The 19,018-nt window shown below is 35.1% G+C and overlaps 1 protein-coding gene across 7 annotated transcripts in view; it reads left to right on the top strand.

Moving 5' to 3' along the window:
- Positions 1-19,018, top strand: part of LOC148951400 (uncharacterized) — a 218,272-nt gene that overhangs the window by 66,357 nt on the left and 132,897 nt on the right. For 6 of the 7 annotated variants that reach the window (XM_089090845.1, XM_089090846.1, XM_089090844.1 and 3 more), the window contains one exon: positions 13,456-13,721. In XM_089090845.1, the coding sequence (XP_088946971.1) occupies positions 13,456-13,721 (266 nt within the window). Of the gene's footprint in view, positions 1-675; positions 872-13,455; positions 13,722-19,018 lie in introns of those variants that run through there. The other variant, XM_089090851.1, reaches the window with a different exon arrangement.

The following is a 19,018-nucleotide window of genomic DNA, read 5'->3' as shown; positions in this document are numbered from 1 at the left end:
GCTGTACTTTACCCCCCTTAATGTGCGAATATGTAGGCCAGATTTGTTTCTAAAGTATTATATTTTTATTATACTTGGGTATATTTCATTAGGATTAGTCAGAGAAACAGGTTCTACGTTGAGGAAGAATATTAGGTTGGTGCTATATCATACAAGCACCCAGATTTTTAGTTCAGACCTGTCACCACTGTGCCTTACCTTGATTTATGCTCCTTTATTTGCTTTTGCATCCAAATCTTGTGGTCATGCCTCCCTGCCTAAGGGGTAGACAAAGTTACCAAGTGCACCCCTCCCCCCTAGAATCGTGCAAAAAAATGTTATTTTTCAAAGCCGTAGATTCGATTACTTGAACTTTTTATGTTTCTTGTCAAGGGTTTTTTGTAACTACTACATAAGGGTTTTTTTGTAACTTCAAGGGTTTTTTTGTAACAATTAATATTTGACATTACGGCTACTGACTTCAGTATTTACTGCCTATAATTGTTTAGTGAAACCATATCAAATAGGAAATGCTTTAATTGCTTACTGTCCGTAAGTGAAATAATTGTTGATCATTGGTCAAAAAAGAAGTTTCACTTTCTACCCACAATCAATAGGTTCTTTTCTTTCTTTAGCACAAAAAAAAACTTCAGTTAAATGCGACCCTCGACTCTGATGAAGTATATTGTCGGGTAGTCGTGAAAGGCATTTTGACTGAAATTATTTCTGAAATTGGCACCAGCCGCTGATAATGTTCTGCTTATTACAAGTACATGGGTTTGGTTTTACTTAGTTTTTGGCTGTTGATTGTGCTATATCTGAATCTTAAGAAGAATAACAGAGCCCTTTCAAATGAGAAGAAGATTTTTGGACGGAATACGATCAATATTTCGTGAGTAAAACAGTCTCTTGGTAAAAGTATCCGGTCTTTCCTAATCAGGAACGTGTGTCAGGGAGATAAGTGACAGTGAAAAAAAGATTTAAAAAAAAACATGTTTTTTCAACTGAAAGTATGGATCAACGTTAAAACTTAAAGCGAACAGAAATTATTACGTATATGAGGGGTTGCCCCCTCCTCAGTACCTCCCTCTTTACGCTAAAGTTTGACTTTTTGTTCCAATTATTTGAGAATGACTCCTGATACACAATGACCCTTTTATTAGAATAATCAGCTTTTTACCAATCCAAAAACAATTTTGGCGTAAAGAACGAGCTACTGAGGAGGGGGCACCCCCCTCATATACGTAATAAGGTACTTATGCATTATGCGGGCACCGCTATATACTGTATGTGGAATGTCAAACGGGAAATGCTACAGTCACCCGACAAAAGCCGTCAAACGGCTATTTGCAAGACCTGAATGGATTGCAAAACGTTGTTTCTCATGGAATTTACAATATTTAAACGATTGTTTTTTGGGGTTTAGGGGGGGGGGGTACCCATGTTAGGTTAGGTCACGTAGTTTATATATGCTATGCTTTACCCCCCCCCCCCCTAATGTGCAAATATATAGCCCAAATTTGTTTCTGAACTATTATATTTTCATCCTATTTTGTTTTATTTCATTAGCATTAAAGAAACTTCACTTTTCGCGCGCTTACTTCTTTGTAAAACAATCCCCTCCTCCCGAAAATATCTTTTATGCTTCCCAATAGCCAATAGTATATTTAAGCAATGGGTAAAATTCTACTTTAGCTACTTTTGGCTATCTTGGAAATGGGTTAGGTTAGGAAAATGAAACTTTCAGGTATGGGTCTACGGACCAAAGTATGTCCCGAGAAGGTATTTTAAAGTATTTAACTCCACTCCTTCTCCCTCCAGAGGGTCCTGAAGTCTGCCTACATGACAGGTCTGTACCATTGAAATTTTGACCGGACAACATTTTACCTTAATTTTCAGTTATTAGTTTATTTTTCTCTGGCCTTAGTTCTGAAAATGTGATTCCTGTTATTTGAGTAGAACTTTAAGCCAATATCGATCTTTTTTTCAAAATTTTGGAAATGTATTTGCATATCTTTAAAACCTTATAAATTGGGATTGAGCAAAGTTGTGAAGCTGAAAAAAATTATGTTGTACTTCATTTAAGCACAAGATCTATTTTGCAAGGTTTCACTTTTATAGCACCCATATTTTTAAAGGTCATCAAACGTCAGGACCCTCTAGAGGAAGAAGGAGTGGAGGTAGGTACTTCAAAATACCTTCTTGGGACATACTTTAGCCAGCAGACCCATCCTTGAAAGTTTCATTTTTCTAACCTAACCCCTTTCCAAGATAGCCAAAACTTTTGTAAAGAAGCTAAAGTAGGATTTTACCAAGCCATGGGCAACATTCATAACTTGCAGTCCTTCCCCGAGGGATGTGGGGGGGGTCAAGTCATCCTCAAAGACATAGTTATTGGATCAATCGACCATGCCGAAGAAAATAGCTATCTCAAAATTTTGTTTGGACAACGTTGGGTAAAAAAAGGGGGTAGGAGTGGGGTAGCTGCCCTCCAATAGTTTCGGTCACTTAAAAAAGGCACTAGAACTTTTGATTTTCGATAGAATGAACCCTTTCCCGAGCTTCTATGATCACTGGTTCGGTAGGATCACCCTTGGAAAAAAAAACAACACATCCGTGATCTTGCTTCTGGCAAAAAAATTCAAAATTCCACATTTTTGCATCTAGGAGCTTGAAACCTCTACAGTATGGTTCTCTGATATTTTGAATCTCATGGTGTGATTTTCATTAAGATCAGTTGATTCCTTAGGGGGGTTTCCCCCATTTTTCAAAAATTAGGTTAATTTTCTCAGGCTCATAACTTTTGACGTGGAACATTAAACTTCATGAATTGTATATATTTTGAATAAGCATCAAAATTCGATTCTTTTGATACATCTATTATTATCAAGGCTCTGTTTCTTACAGTTTTGGTTACTAATGAGCCGCATCGCTCCTTACAGTTCGTTATCACGAACTGTTTGATTCTAAACAAATGACTATAATAACGAAATTCCTACTTCCTTACATTCAGAAAATTTATATTTTATTGGATTTTCTGAGTCGCTTCCAGTTTATCTGGATCCCACCCCTCCCCTCCTGGTACCTGGATGTAGCCCTATTCTGCTTCCGAAATTTGTTGATTTTGTTTGGTTACTTTCAGGTTGACATAATTTAGTATTATGAATCAACCCTTGATGAGACAAAAATACAAAAAAAAAATAATACAAACCAACAGTCAGCTAGCTTTTGGATAGAGCCTAGATATTACTGCAATTAGTACCGACCGTGACGCCAACGGAGGGGGGACTAGATTTTGGAAAGCAAACTTTTTTTGTATTTTCATTGTTGAAAGTCGAACAAATCATGCCCCCTCCCTATATTTTATAGAATCGTCACCACTGAATGCTGTGGTGCCATTTGGCTACAGATTCTGGTTGGACCAAGCCAACTTCAAGAGGCAGAACTCCTTCTCATATGGAAAAATTTGTGTTTGTTTTCAGTTTTATCTTTGTTCTTCTATTATTATTTGAAATATTTTGTTTAAGGTAAAATTCTAAATGAGAAACTTTTGTCTATCTCGAAAGTAGTTGAGGAAGGTAATATGATTTTTGAAAAAGGGGTAGTACCTAGCGACCTTAGGAAAACCCTAATTAAACCCCTGTATAAGAAAGGTTATAAGAGTGAGTGTGGTAATTATAGAGGCATTAGCTTGGTTTCTGTAGGTATTAAATTACTTAGTATGGTGATATTTTTTAGACTTAGATGCTGTAAACAAAGCTTTAATAGAAGAACAGTTTGGTTTTAGGAAGGTAGGGGATTTGTCGACCAAATTTTCACTCATAGATTGACAATTGAGAAGTGCCTGAGTCATCAAACACCTTTAGTCCTCAGTTTTGTATATAATGAGCAAGCGCTTGATTCAGCTGATAGAAAATCTTCAGCGAAGGTCTTATCCTTGTATTGTATACCACACAAATACATTAAAGTCATTAGTCCTATGTACGAGATTAACACTGCTGCGGTTAAGGTAGGAAATGATGTTAGGAGCTGGTTTTGCATCAAATCAGGAATTAACCAGGGTTGTGTTCACTCCCTTTTTGGGCCTTTTCTCCCTCCCTCCCTTTCGTAAATTGTACAAATTTCTTATGCTACTAACTTTTGAGTACTATCTTTAAATTTAAGGAAATTTACGTATTCTTAATCAGTATTAAAAAGAAAATTTGTTGATATACGAATTGTTATCAAATTTCCGTTTTTTAGAATGTCTATAAGATCGCACGTTATCATCGATTACCAAGAATGGTTTGAGTGCCGAGCTAACATGTATGATGGGCACATTTTATTTTGTGTCCATAGTTTTATGGGTACTAGTGCATTAAACGGACACTTTTATATACTGTAAATAAAATGTGAAATGGGTGATGCTACAGATACCCGGTACTAAAACAGTTGTTAGAGTGGAATTGTGAGAATGTCTAATGTAAATGTTAAAATTACAATTTGGGATTTGCCATTTATGTAATTCTTATAATTTTGTTCATAAAGCATTATAACCGGGTATCTGTCTCTGCTTTGGTTAGGTTACTTATTTAATATAAGCTATGCTTTACCCCCCACCTCTCCTAGTGTGCAAATATATAGCCCAAATTTGTTTATAAACTATTATATATTCACCCTTTTTTATTTTATTTCATTAGCATTAACCAAACTTGACTTCTTTGGCAGTATATGACAGTATAGAAGTGTCCGTATAATGCACCAGTACCGTTTTATTTATGACGCGTAAATTTAACATCTAAACTGAAGTATATATATATATATATATATATATATATATATATATATATATATATATATATATATATATATATATATATATATATATATATATATATATATATATATATATATATATATATATATATATATATATATATATATATATATATATATATATATATATATATATATATATATATATATATATATATATATATATATATATATATCTGGAGAGTAAGGTGCACGGGTTATATAATATTTTTTTTCGAATTATTGGAGGAGGATTAGTCCCCCCCCTCTCCCCTTAACGACGCCCCTGTATATGCAGTAAAGTAATTTAGTTCCTTGATTCTCATATCTATTGGGCTGGATTTCAGCATGGTAACCAAATTCTTGTAGCGTATTTATATAATTGCAGTGAAAAAAGTGATTTTTAGTTTTTTTTTTTTTTTTTTTACAGCGTGGTTCTTGATTAAGGGCTCTGCAACTGAAAATTGTTATATGCACTAGTTCCTTTCCTATGATGTCTTCTCACTCAAGACAAAAATTGTAATGTCTTTCCAGTTTTCCCATGGAAATTATCTTGTGAGATGAAATAGTAGAGTTTATCACTGGGTGTTTATAATTGAGCTATAATTAAGTCAGTTTAAAAGACTAACAAAGTGATTCATAGGAACACTTAAGGATATTTGTCTTGGTCATCAAGACTTAACGAGTTGTTTTTTATTATATCTAAATATGGTCATCAGATAATAGTCAGAATTTTCATTCATTCTGAATGTCATGACGTGGCTTGTCCTTGGGCACGTTTTTAAAGAACATTTTGATAATTTTTTTTCAGATTATCACGTTCAAAATATGAGTTTTACTTGTAAATGGAAACATTGAATAATCATTGTCAATGCAATAGGGTTAACCTAGTAAAGAGCCATGTGTTGCCCGTGTTTTTGTTTATTTTTCTTTTCCTTACCTAATCCTAGGAAATGAATGATCTTAGAAACTTGGAAGTGGGCTCATTTGATCGTGTCTTTGTTCTAATGCCTATTTTAATTATAAAAATTGATCGTAGCACAACCTGGCACCATTTTGAGCCTCCCCCTTCCGTTGCACCTCCCCTCCCCCGGATCTCTGCCGCCCAACATGGTGTCAAATTGAAGTTTCAAGATAGCTGTTTTAATGCGAACAGAAGAAGGATTTTGAAAAGTGCCCTGGAGGGACATGATATTTGTATTCTCTGGGGCAAAGGCCCTAATTATGTAGTTAGATTTAAAAAGCAGACGCTCTATAGATACATTCAAACCCGATTTTCCGGATTTTCAATCTCTGTGACTAAAGGGTCTAAAGCTAGGCCCCACATCACATATGCTCGATTCCCACCCCTCTTTCGTCGATTGCGCGTATGCTCTGTCTCCGAGCTCTTTTGGCCAGCAGTGCTCTACGTCCCGTGTACAGACCCCTTTACAGACTCCAAACCGTTTAGCTAAAAGTGTGAATGCTCTGCTTGTGATATCCTTTGGTCGAAATTACAGCATGGCTGTCCTAAATCAAAGTGAACTGAGTGCATTGTATATACCAGAAATAGTGTCTTAGACTCGGTAAATTTTCGCACCCACTCGTTCCGCAGCTTCGACCCTTTTTGCACTCGTTTAAAGGACGACGGATCCAACACATACCTCCAATCTTACATTTTCGAATTTACTGCAGGAGTCCGGTTTTGTCAGGGTGCAGCCTTTCCTCCCCGTCTACTAAAATATATCTGTGAAGGCTGGCAAATTGTATAATTTGAAGCGCTAATCCTGGGATCATGTGTGTTACATACCACTTGGAGTGCTGATCCGATGCTATCGGGAGCTACGAGGGTGCTCAAGCGCAAAAAAGATCATAGAGGTGCTGCAAAATAGCATTTATCCAGGGTTAATAGGAACAATTTGCCTTTGAGGCTGGTCGTAAGATCCCCCCCCCTTTCAGAATAATTGTGAAAAAACGCATGAAAATGCGCCAAAATCTGGATTTTTGTTCTAAAAAACATAATTTATAAACGTCTTACTAAACTCAATTTTTGAATGACCCTTTCTAGAACCCTATCCCTCCCTTTTTTTAAAAGTTCGACGCACGAACACTTAAGAGTGCCTGAAAAGATGCTTGAAGGTCTGATCCTTAGGTGGGAGACTTGTGATTTTTTCATGGCTGAGTGTGGGGGCTGGGGGGGGTCAAATTAAAAAAAGGAATTTCATGTTGTTGTTTTTTTTTGCAAGAAAAGATGCTATTTCAGTGTGAAACCACTGTTATTTCACTTAGCGAAATCTTGATATACATTTGAGCTTGTAGCAGTAAAAATAATTGCTTCTGGCTGGACCTGTTAAGCAGTTATGCTGCAAGACTCATTAAGTGCAGGTGAGTTTTAAAGCAGGTGTTCCAAGACAATTCCTTTTTTTAAACAGTCTCTTTGTTAGATTCGACGTGAAAGTAGTAACTAGTATATGTTTTATTTAGTCAAGCCGAAAATTTGGGTGTAGATTTAAAGTTTTGTGTTAATAAGTTGTTTGTGGATTCAGTTTTAGCGGTTTTCCGAAGTGGATGTTTTGTATGCGGAATTTTTCGAGTCGTTAAATAGTGAAGAATAGTGTAATTGAATATACCTTTTTTAGTTACCCATATGACTAGTGTTAAATCATTCTCCCGGGTCAAACTGATTTGAAACCATTTGAATATTCAATTCTTAGTGGGTCGCGTATCGTATGTAGTAAGTTCACACGCCTAGGTGTCACCGACTCTGCATTTGTACCTGCATCCTGCTCTACGTCCCTTCCTTTGATCCTGACTTCATAACACACCAACACTCTGCACTGATCATTAACCAAGCGGGGGTAAATTGAATTATTTTTTCTTCATCTTTTTTTGTGTAGACATACTAAAAGAAATGGGAGTCACATGCCGCACTATGTAGGCGCTTACGCAGAAACATGTTGGGGAGGCAAGATCGTCAGTACCCCAAAACGGTCTATAAGTTATGCGACACATGATGGGAAATGTGGGAGAATCGTTCAAATCTGTTCACTTCAGAGGGGGAGGGGTATTTGTATAAACAAAAAGAAAAGATGAAGAGCTGATAAAGCAAGAGAACCCATCTTTTTAATCTACTATAGGCTAGTTTTTTTGCAAGCATTTATGCACTCATACTATTTTGTTGGTGTGCTAGTAAATTGATGGTTGTGCTGAATTTTAGAAATCACGCACACCAGGTGTCTTGTGCCAAGATTGGCGAAATTGCCAGGCGTTGTGGCGCATTGCGGGGCTTGGCGGCACGCGTAGAGCTCTTAAATGTGCACTGGGTGGCTGAAAAAGGGCGTCCCCTCGGAATAAGTGAAAGAAGTAAACGCTATTCTCTCAATAAGAAAAGATTTGCTTTGGTGTGTCTATTTTTCTTTCGTATACTTTAGAGATATGCTTCTGTAAATATGAAATTCAGGCAATAGTTGCACCAAGTGTAACTTAGGTGCAACAATAGGAAATTTAGGTCCTGTTCCATTTCATCAAACACGACCTGGGTGATGTGGCAGTTTTTTTCCTAACTAGCCGAAGTGGCTGCTGGACGACGGACATAAAAGAGAAAAGGAAATGTAGCGCATAATTTCTTGTGAGGATCGGGAACACGCCAATTGTACAGAGAATTACTTGCATCAGGAACCTTTTGTTAACATAGAACCTCGGCCCATAAGCAGAAGTTTGAAATGCGTTTAAAAATATGTAGTGAGAAGAAATTGCCATTTTAAGCTGATTTAGGAATGTTAATTATTATATCGACTAATCTTAATAGTAAAATGTTGTTTTAAAAGTAAATTTTCCTTTTTTTTGTGTGTTTTTCCAAATCAAATATGGCAAAAGAACTCGAAACATATCGAAAAGAAGATGAGACCAAAAACGAGAAGTATACCAAAGCCCTGTGTAGGAAATTTACAGTCCTCCACCTTGAACAACAAGGAAATCACTTTATTGCATGAGTAGCACTTATGTGTCCTCTTTTTTTCTTTTTTTTTCTTCGTTGCTAGCAGGGCACTGGAACGTCATAAAGACTGTTTAAGGTTTCGTTTGAAAGCTAATTTATATATATAACTGCTTTTTTATAAATTGGATTTGAAAACGTCATCATAAAGTCCCATATGCCACCCTAAGAGTGCACTTTGGGTTTCATTTCTGGAATGGAAAGGTTGGAAGGGGCACTGGAACCTCGTAGAAAGACTCATTTCAAAGCAAATTTTCATTTCTAATCGCTTTTTATTGATTTGACTTGATAATGTCATCATAAAGTACCATATGGTACCCTGAAAATGCAATCTGACTGCCATTTCTCGGATTGGAGGGTTGGGCGGGGTACTGGAAAATCACAGAGAGCTGTTTGAGGGTTCATTTGGAAGCTAATTTTTATATCTAATCGCTTTTTATAAACTTTATAACGCTTTCAAAAAGTGCAACTTGGCACCAACAAGTGCACTCTGGGTGCCACTTCCGGAACGAAAAGGCTGGGAGGAATGGAAAGGGTACTATTATAATCTCTATGGTCGAATGCCCCCTATCCTTAGGGTTTCAACCCCCTCTCTTCTATATATCCCCCTCCCCCAGTCCACCTGATATTTTTCATAAATCGTCTACTGACTAACAGAACTAGCAGGCTACTGCAACGTCAAAGAGAGATGTTTTAGGTCTAACTTAAAGATGGCTATCAGAATTGCGTGGTTCTTATAAATTTTTCTTGATAAGTGCCATCATAAAGTGCCATATGGCGCCAAAAATGACACTTGTTGGTGCCATATCTCGAGTGGCAATGTTAGTAAGTATGAAAGAAGTACTGCCACAATCTCCATGTTCGAAAACCTCTAACTTGAGTTTTACAATCCTCCTTCTTGTATACTCTCCATCCCATCTCCCTAGTAAATTTTATGAATTGTGGACTGACTAGCAGAAGTAGCATTCTACTGTAGCATTATCGAGAGACGTTTAATGACTTTTACTAAAGGTCTTGCTCATATTTATTTGTTCTTTTTAAATTTGTCTCAATAACTCCTTCATAAAGTCACATAGGCTATGCCACCAGAAAAAACATTTTTGGTGCAATATTCTCAGCAGAAATGCTGGAAAGCATGAAAAGGGTACCCCATAGGGTATCTACATGGTCAAACATCGATAGCCAGAGGTTTATAATCCCTCCTTTTTAGTGCTACCCTTGTCAGCCCCTTTAGCAACCTAGTAAAGAGCAAACTACATTTCATAGTAACCGGTAGTTTAAAAACGCGTTTTGAAAAATAAAATGTCTCATGAAAAAATTGCCATTTGAAGCTGATTCAGAAATACCAAATATTATTTCGGGTAATCTTTATAGCCAAAGTTTATTACAAAAAGAAATCCATAGGGATTTCAAGAAGAGCCTGATACCCCTCGACAATGCTTTTACCTTGAGCGTTCGCATTCATCTCCTTACCCGTACACCCGTAGACTCCGTTAGGGTAAAAATTTGAACTGACTCGATAGCGCAAAGATTAGAAAGCTTTATCTTGTTTGAACGTCATTCTCTGCCTCGTGACCTAAGGCCTGAAGTTATAGCTTGCAATTATCAAATATTGATTCTTTTGCTTTCATCGTGTTTTTTTTATGTACTTTTTTCAAATGATTTTAAATCTCGTAAAAGGTTGAGGCCCAAGAAGCAAAAATAACGAAAGTATACTTTCTTCTGAGAAGCTCCAAATTTTTCACAATGATGCAGCAGAAAAACTGCAATAGCTAAATTTGTAGAATTCTGGAAAACTAGCGCTTTACTGAAAACACAAGACTGACGCAAGATAACACAATTAGGAGCCGAAAATATGAACTCTGTGGAAACTAAAAGACTGACTAATAAGGCTCTGGAATAGTCTTTCACCGGCCACGAAATCAGTAAATTTAGTATACATTTTTAATTTTCTCAAAACTTCAAGTAAGCTCAGTTTTCAGTAAAGCGGTAGTTTTTCAGAATTCAAAAAATTTAGGGAAATAATACGAATCAGTTTAATTGTACCAATATTGCAGATATATTTTAAATAAATGTGAAGAAATAATTTTTTTTCAATTTAAGTTTCAACTTCGCTCTTTACTTTCAGAAGAAAACCTTTTTTTTATAATTAGCAGAGAATAAAGCTCACATCGAATATATCGTATCTTGGTGTCACATAAAGCATATTAAAGCCTGTCCTATCATTCGGACAAGCTAACCTCCAACGAGAACCCAGGCTGTAGTACTACAAGCAGTGGCATCGTGGGGGGGGGGGGGCAGTTGCCCCCCCATAATTTGGAGAGAAAAAATTATTATATAGCCCATGCCTCTTTACTCTCTGGGTGTGGACCATTCTTGCCCCCTCCCCCCGATAAAAAGGCTGGAGCTACGCTCATGACTAAAAGCCTGGTGATTGTCACTTTTTAACTCGTTAAAAAAAAGAGGAATAACTCAACCGTTTGACCCGTTAAAAAGCTTTCTGCTCCCGTTGCCAATTTAGAATCTCAGGTAGCCATTATACAAATTTAAATAATAAAAAAATTTGGATAGCATGTTTTCCGTGTCCTGGGGAAAAGGAAAAAAAAGAACTCAAATATCAATTATGGTGACATCATTGGTTCTTGACCAACACCGTGTTTAAAGAAATAGTTCCGCTTGAGTTCTTCCAAATATCTTCCGATTTGCTAAATACGCGCCACAACAATTTTTTGATTTTAAAATCTCTTCAACCATAAAAACCTATGGTTCAAATTATGAAAAACGACGTACTTGATTTAAGATGCCTGCCAAAAGAAAAAGTCAGTAACCTAGGGTACAGTCATTAAATTCTTATTTAATTGTTGATTATCTTTGCATGATCGAGCAGTTTTATAGACACATCCTTGCAAATCATTTTGAGTAAAAAAAAAAAAAAAGATTGAAATGAATGAAACTAATTACTTGGTATGTGGCCAGTAACAATTAAAGACTAACACCGTTGCAAGTAATTACAATTTTTTTTATATAATAGTGACATTTCTGTGAAAAATTGATGTCTTGTGTTATTTTGCATAAGCGAGATTGCAAGAGATAAGTGTTTTATATCCCATGGATTCTATGTTGCTCATAAACTTTTTTTTATTGTGATTACAAAAGTCATAGCCAAATTCTGAGTATTTCTCTTGCCACGACAGTGGCGGTTCTGCTCTCTTGCTCCCGGGGCAAAATCTTGATTAGCCCCCCCCCTCCTTTGTCTCCCAAAAGTATTCAGGCCAAATTAAACAAAAAAATCATTTATTAACTAAATTTGAACACAAAATATCACAAAAATTTAAATTACTTATATTCAGTCTACTTAGTTTTATTTTAAAGGAGTGGTAATGAAGATATGGGAAAATGAAAATTTCGGATTCAATTTGCTTATACTTTGCCTACTGCCAACTGCGCCATATTCTTTATTTGAATAAAAAACAGAAATTTCGAAAATTACAAAATGATTACAACCGTTCCAATATTTATTTGAAATTTTGTGCCTCTAAAATGTCTGCACCCGGGGCCAAGCCGGGGCCACCCGGGCAACCGGGGGGGGGGCCCCTGACTCCCCATATGGGCGCCCATGACTGTGCCAACAGTACGCCTTTGGGTTCTGGTACCAATCTCCTATTCGCTGACAAGAAAAACAGCAGTTTTCTTAATCCTCATTTAAGTTAAAGCTTGGAATAAATAAGGGTCTTAAAAGAGACACAGCTATTATTACTCCTACTACCGCTAGATATTTTCTGCTAGACTGTCTCTGAGAAATATTACATCTTCTCTCTCCTAGCGCGTACTCCCCAAATCGTTCACATCTTTACGGAACGATTAAGTCCATCAAATCCTCAACAGCTAAGGCGTAAACATCTAATGTTTAATGTTAAGATTAGAGGAGCCATGCTCCTCTAATGTCTGAATATTGGTGTTTGTCACTGTCAAAACGATTGTGCTGTCAATTTGGTTGAATGTAAAAAGTTTTTTTCCTGAGTTCGAGAAACTATCTGTAAGTTTATCACTTTTTTAGATAATTAAATAGTAGTAGGCTTTTACTTTACTCGTCTTTTTGAGGACATAAAGTTATCAAAAATTATAAATATTCAGGTATTCTTTATAATCTATTAGTGATCCAATCAGGAGCATAAATAGTGGGACAAGGGGATTGTTTGCCCCCTTGAATACCCCCCTCCTACTTTATTTTTGTAAAATATTTTTTTTGGGATACTTTCATTGAATAATGCCTTTTTTATATTACCATAATGTCTTTTATGATATTTCCATAGAAAAATTGAAAAAAAAAACAGCGAACGTGCCCCCCCCCCCACCTTAGATGAAAGATATATCCCCCCTCCCCTTCCTGCTTTTTAGTGAATTGACCCCACTGGATCCAGTCTGTTGCATGTTCATATTTATCAAAAGTTCAGTGTAGCATTACTGTCTTTCATTCCTTTTCTTGTTTATTTGTTATATTGCATGCTATGCGATTTTTATCGACATGTTATAAATGTCAAAGAGGGAATATATAAACAGTCGGATGCATAAAAGAAGACTTTGTCCGACGCTCCACGCCAACATGGAATGTACTGGGTAGTAGAACTAGGGTTAAGTGTGAGTTCAGTCTGCCAGATCACTTAATTGTTAATTGCGCAAATAAGTATTTATTTGAGGTGGTATTTTAGGGCAAGAAAGCTCTGGAGCTTATGACGAAGTTCCAGTTACAGATGATGAAAAACTAACGTCAGGAAATTCGCCAGACCTTGCTGAAAAGGAAATTGAAGCACAAGCCGAGGAAGAGCAGCCTTTTCTGGAAGAGAGCTCAAAATCTGTACCTCCGTTAGCTTTTACGGTTGACTTCGGCTCTGATAGTAAATCTGGACTGGGTATTGGAGACCCGTTGAGTCGCTTCGTCCCTAGACATAAAAGAGCTCAGAGTCAGTCTTCTAAGGTTAGTGTTCTCTGCTTTTGAAAAATGCAAATTTACTCCCTCTTTGGGCCTAGCTTCTTTAAACATTTTTTCTTCCCCTCATCTCTTCCTCCATCATTATCTCTTTGCTCCTCTCTCTCACCCTCCCTTTTTTATAAAAATATATATGTTTATGTAAATATGTATTTTAGTTTTATGTAACTATTTGGTTTTATGTTAACATATAATTACATCTGCAGTTAAAGTTCGAACTTTGAGAAAAACATCGACAGGAAATAGGAAAAAAGTAGACAAAAATTAAAAGAATTGTGAATAACCTTTTTTGTACACTTCATTGGTCATGTGTTGGATTTCATAATGTGTTGAGGTAAATAAGCTGAGATTTCAATCTTTCACAAATGCTTCTGAAGATAGCTTTGAGAACTGAAGCTGGGAGCAGTGACCAATTTATTTATTTTTTACCTACATCATGAAACTATTTTACCCGCACTAAACCTAATGAAAGTTTTATTTGGTGATTGATTTGCATTTGTAATAAAATTGGTGTTGCAACTTTAGTTTAATTGGAGAGTTCTACCTTCACGTTTAGCACCATTTTCTTCAGAGCCATCTTCTATTCTCGAAATTCATAAAAATTCTAGTCTTTTCACTTCTCTTAAGAGATAGGTCATCGAAGATTCTAAAAAATCTAAAAAAAAATTATGAATGCAGATGAGATTATCTTTTTTTTTTATATCTTATCTATCAACAACAATTTCCTTCCTGCTGTGGAGCTTTAGTTGTTTAGTTATCATGCAAGCATATCTGGAGTAAGAGCGAATGTTTGAAAATAGAAGTAAGGAGGGGGAAGTGGCGCTAAGCTTATGCGGTCGCTGCAACTAGTTATCTGGTTGCAGCGGTAGCTGCAATCTAGTAAAAGACAAACCCGGCCCATAGCAACCAAAAAAAAAGTCTGAAACTCCTAAAAGAAGTGTTGGATCGAAAAAAAAAACGCCGTTCAAATTGCCCGTAAACATTATACAGGAAGGTTACAGTCCCTTGGTTTGAACAGCAAGGAAAATCGCTTTTTTCTGTATGGGAAGCATCTTTTTTCTGTTTTGTCCCTCCGCTGCTAGTGGAACATTGAAAAATCATAGAGAGCTGTTTAAGGGCTTATTTTAAAGGAAATTGCTACATCTAAGCGCTTTTTTATTTAACACTACATATTATTTAAAATTAAACCTAATATATATTTTTTTTTTAAAGACTGCATTTTCGTATACAAGATGATGAATGACGTCATAAATAACGTTTTAGTTAAATACTTTATTCTGGTAACGTGTCCTGGGTATCCTGGGTGGCGATGGCAAGTCAATTCATTTTTGCTTGGTCCTGCAAAGAAAAGCCGAATGTTTTTTCGTGTGTGTAATATCTACAGAATTCGCCTATTTTTGAATTTAAATGAGTTGGAATTCATGAGAAACCAAAAGATACACAAAAATCAAGCATATCTAGCATGAATCAAGCACAATAATAAATATTCCAGCATTTATTTGTATCAGCCCCTTTGTTTTGAGAAGAAAATTATCTGGCAACCTTAAATTTTAAGGGGGATTATACATATACATATACATATATATATATATATATATATATATATATATATATATATATATATATATATATATATATATATATATATATATATATATATATATATATTTATATATATATATATATATAATATATATATATATATAATATATTTTTTTTTTTTTTTATATATATATATATATATATATATATATATATATATATATATATATATATATATATATATATATATATATATATATATATATATATATATATATATATATATTATATATATATATATATATATATATATATATATATATATATATATATATATATATATATATATATATATATATATATATATATATATATATATATATATATATATATATATATATATATATATATATATATATATATATATATATATATATATATATATATATATATATATATATAAACATTTTGAATATTTTTGTCAATGACCTGCCTAATGCTATTGAAGCTTCCCTTATGAAATTTATTCTATACGTGTAGTACATAAACGTGACTATTATACACTGGTTTCTAAGTATATATTAAATATAAAAAAAAACAAGTTTTTTTAACTGAAAGTAAGGAACGGCGTTAAAACTTAAAACGAAAATAAATTATTCCGTATATGAAAGGGGCTGTACCCTCCTCAACGCTTCGCTCTTTACGCTAAAGTTTTTTATTGTTTAAAAAATAAGAGTTGTGAGAAAGTCAAACTTTAGCGTAAAGAGCGAGGCGTTGAGGAGGGGACAGCCCCTTTCATATACAGAATAATTTCTGTTCGTTTTAAGTTTTATCGTCGTTCCTTACTTTCAGTTAAAAAAAACTTGTTTTTTTTTATTTAATTTTTGAACGTTTTTGAATTGATGCAGGTTTTGATTTTGGCTCACCGTACATGAATAATTAAAACAAAATTTGTATATTAATTTTACTTTTATTTGGTTATTTGGCTTTCTCGAAACTTGTTTAATTTTATTTACGAACGTTTTTATTAGTAATATATTAGTAATAATACGTAACTTACGAATTAACTTACGTAACGAACTTCTATATTCATATATTTTTAATACGTATATTAGGGGTCTCGCCTTCTAGTCAATACCTCGCTCTTTAAGCTAAAGTTCGAATTTTGTTCCAATTCTTGAAAAATGACCCCTTAATCGCAAAGGCCGTTATTTAGAATAAATACCTCTTATGAAAGTACTAAAAAATCTTTGGCTTAAAGAGCGAGTTATTGACTAGGGGGTGAACCCTATCATACACGTAATATTTTCTGTTCGTTTTAAGTTTTGATGTTACTCCTTATTTTCAGATGGAAAACTTGTTTTTTTTATATTTAATTTCTGATCTTTTTTTTTAATAATGCTGTGAAATCCGGCGCCCCCTTCATAGCAATGTCCCTTTCCCCATAAAAACTTCCTTCATGGAGAGATCCTCCCACATAACCCCCTACCCACCCATCCCCCTACTACCAGAAAAAATGCCCCCTGAAAACGTCTGTATACTTCCTAATAACCAACACTATATGTTAATATTGGGTAAAGTTCATAACTTTCAGCCCCCCCCCGGGGACTTCGGGGGATTAAGTCATCCTAAAGGACATATTTATCATATTTTCAACCATGCTGAAAAAATGGCTATCTCAAAATATTGATCAGGTGACTTTGGGAAAAACATGAGCGTGGGAGGGGGCCTAGTTGTCCTCCATTTTTTTTGGTCACTTAAAAACGCCACTATAACTTTTAATTTCTGATCCAATGAGTCCTCCCACGATATTCTAGGACCACTGGGTCGATACGATCACCCCTGAAAAAAACATTGCATCCGTGATCTTTCTTCTGGTAAAAAATGCAAAATTCCTCATTTTTGTAGATAGAAGCTTGAAACCTCTACAGCAGGGTTCTCTGATACGCGGAATATGATGGTAGGATTTTCATCAAGGTTCTATAACTTTTAGGGGGTCTTTTCCCCTTTTTTTGAAAATCAGCCAAATTTTCTCAGGCGCGTAACTTTGATGGGTAGGAATAAACTTGATGAAAGTTATGTATTTGAAATCAGCATTGAAATCTGATTTTTTTTATGTATCTATTGGTATCAAAAACCCGTTTTCTAGAGTTTTGGTTACCATTGAGCCGGGTGGCTCCTTACTTACAGTTCGTTACCACGAACTGTTTGATTAAATTATAAAAAACAAAAACAAGTTTAAACAACTGAAAGTAAGGAGCAATATCAAAACTGAAAACGAACGAATTGATATTATTCTGTTTTTTAGGGGGGCTTCCTCCTCCTCAGCCCTCGCTCTTTACGCTAAAATCTTAAAGCTCTTTGAAAATACCTCTGATTGACGCGACTTGAGGAAGGGACAGCCCCCCTCGTATACGGAATAGTTTCTGTTCATTTTAAGTTATAATGTTACTCCTTTTTTTTTATTTATTTAATTCAAATAAAGAATAAAACAAAGGGAATCAAGCAGCTGAATCACTCAAATAATACATCATACCCGGGAAAAGCAATTTTCAAGATATACGTGTGTTATATCATCTCTTGTCAAAAGATACACGTGTTATATCATCTTGTATATGAAGGTGTAGTTTCATGTAAAAACTGCATTATGTTTTAAATATTTTTTTTATTACAAAGGTATTAGATATAGCGACTTCCTTTCAAGTAAGCCCTTATATAGCTTTCTATGTTGTTTCAGTGCCCCGCAAGCAGTGGAGAAGAAAAACGGAAGAAAAAAAGAGGGATTTAATTTTAACTATGGTTGAAGACTGGAGGGATGGAGGAAATTTTTCCCTTTGTTAAAAACGTACAAAATTCATACCAAAGAGGGAAAAGTTGTCTGCGAGTAAGATACAAGAAGTTTAACTCTGAAAATTAAACATGTTTGAGAATATTTCCAATAAATATACAAAGGAGTTACACACCAGTCCACACACACCCTACACACCACTCCATTGTACAGACATAGTTTTTGTATAAGGCTTCCTCTATACCAATCGTCCTTACCAACACTCTGACACTTGTGCCTAGGCGAAAATGGTAAAATATATTTATTATGCGAAAGTGTCTCCATATTAATCCAAATAAGAAGAAGAAAGGTCAGTATGGGTCAGTTTTAGTTATGAAGCCATTTCAAACTCATACGAAAAGAAAAATTAGTTATAAAAAAGTCACATTAGAAACGTCAATTTTTTCAAAGGATTTATTCCTTAATGATGAAGATTCTAAAGTGGAAGATGGAAATACAACGGGTTTTTCTATGTTCACCATACATACCCATACCTACCTACCAAAAACGAAAATACCCACCCATTCTGACCAAAAAGGGAAGAACAAAAAATAAATCAACAAAAAGAAGAAGAAACTTAATTTCCAGTGAAACCAACTCGTGCAATGCGAAAGAAAAATTAATAGGGACCCTATTGAAAAATTAACAGACGATACACAAAAACTGGAGTCATCCTTTTTGATAAGCGCATCCGACTTTATAATTGTCAGTCCGAAAATCGTAAAAATGGTGCGTTGGTCAGAAAATGTACAAATCCAGTGAATCTAGAAAAAGATTCAAAAACGGTTATAAAATTTAGTCATAAAATGGCCCAATATGTTAAGATGGTATTCACACGATGGTAAGATACCTAACCTTATTGGTTATGTTTTTGTAAACCGAAGACTGGCTGGATCGATACAAGACACTAGGGTAT

The sequence above is a fragment of the Artemia sp. Qi Xiang Cuo genome, chromosome 6, assembly GCF_049724085.1.
Source record: "Artemia sp. Qi Xiang Cuo chromosome 6, ASM4972408v1, whole genome shotgun sequence".
Lineage (NCBI taxonomy): Eukaryota > Metazoa > Arthropoda > Branchiopoda > Anostraca > Artemiidae > Artemia > Artemia sp. Qi Xiang Cuo.
The sequence above is the reverse complement of the archived record's forward strand: the minus strand, read 5'-3'. Positions and strand labels throughout refer to the sequence as shown.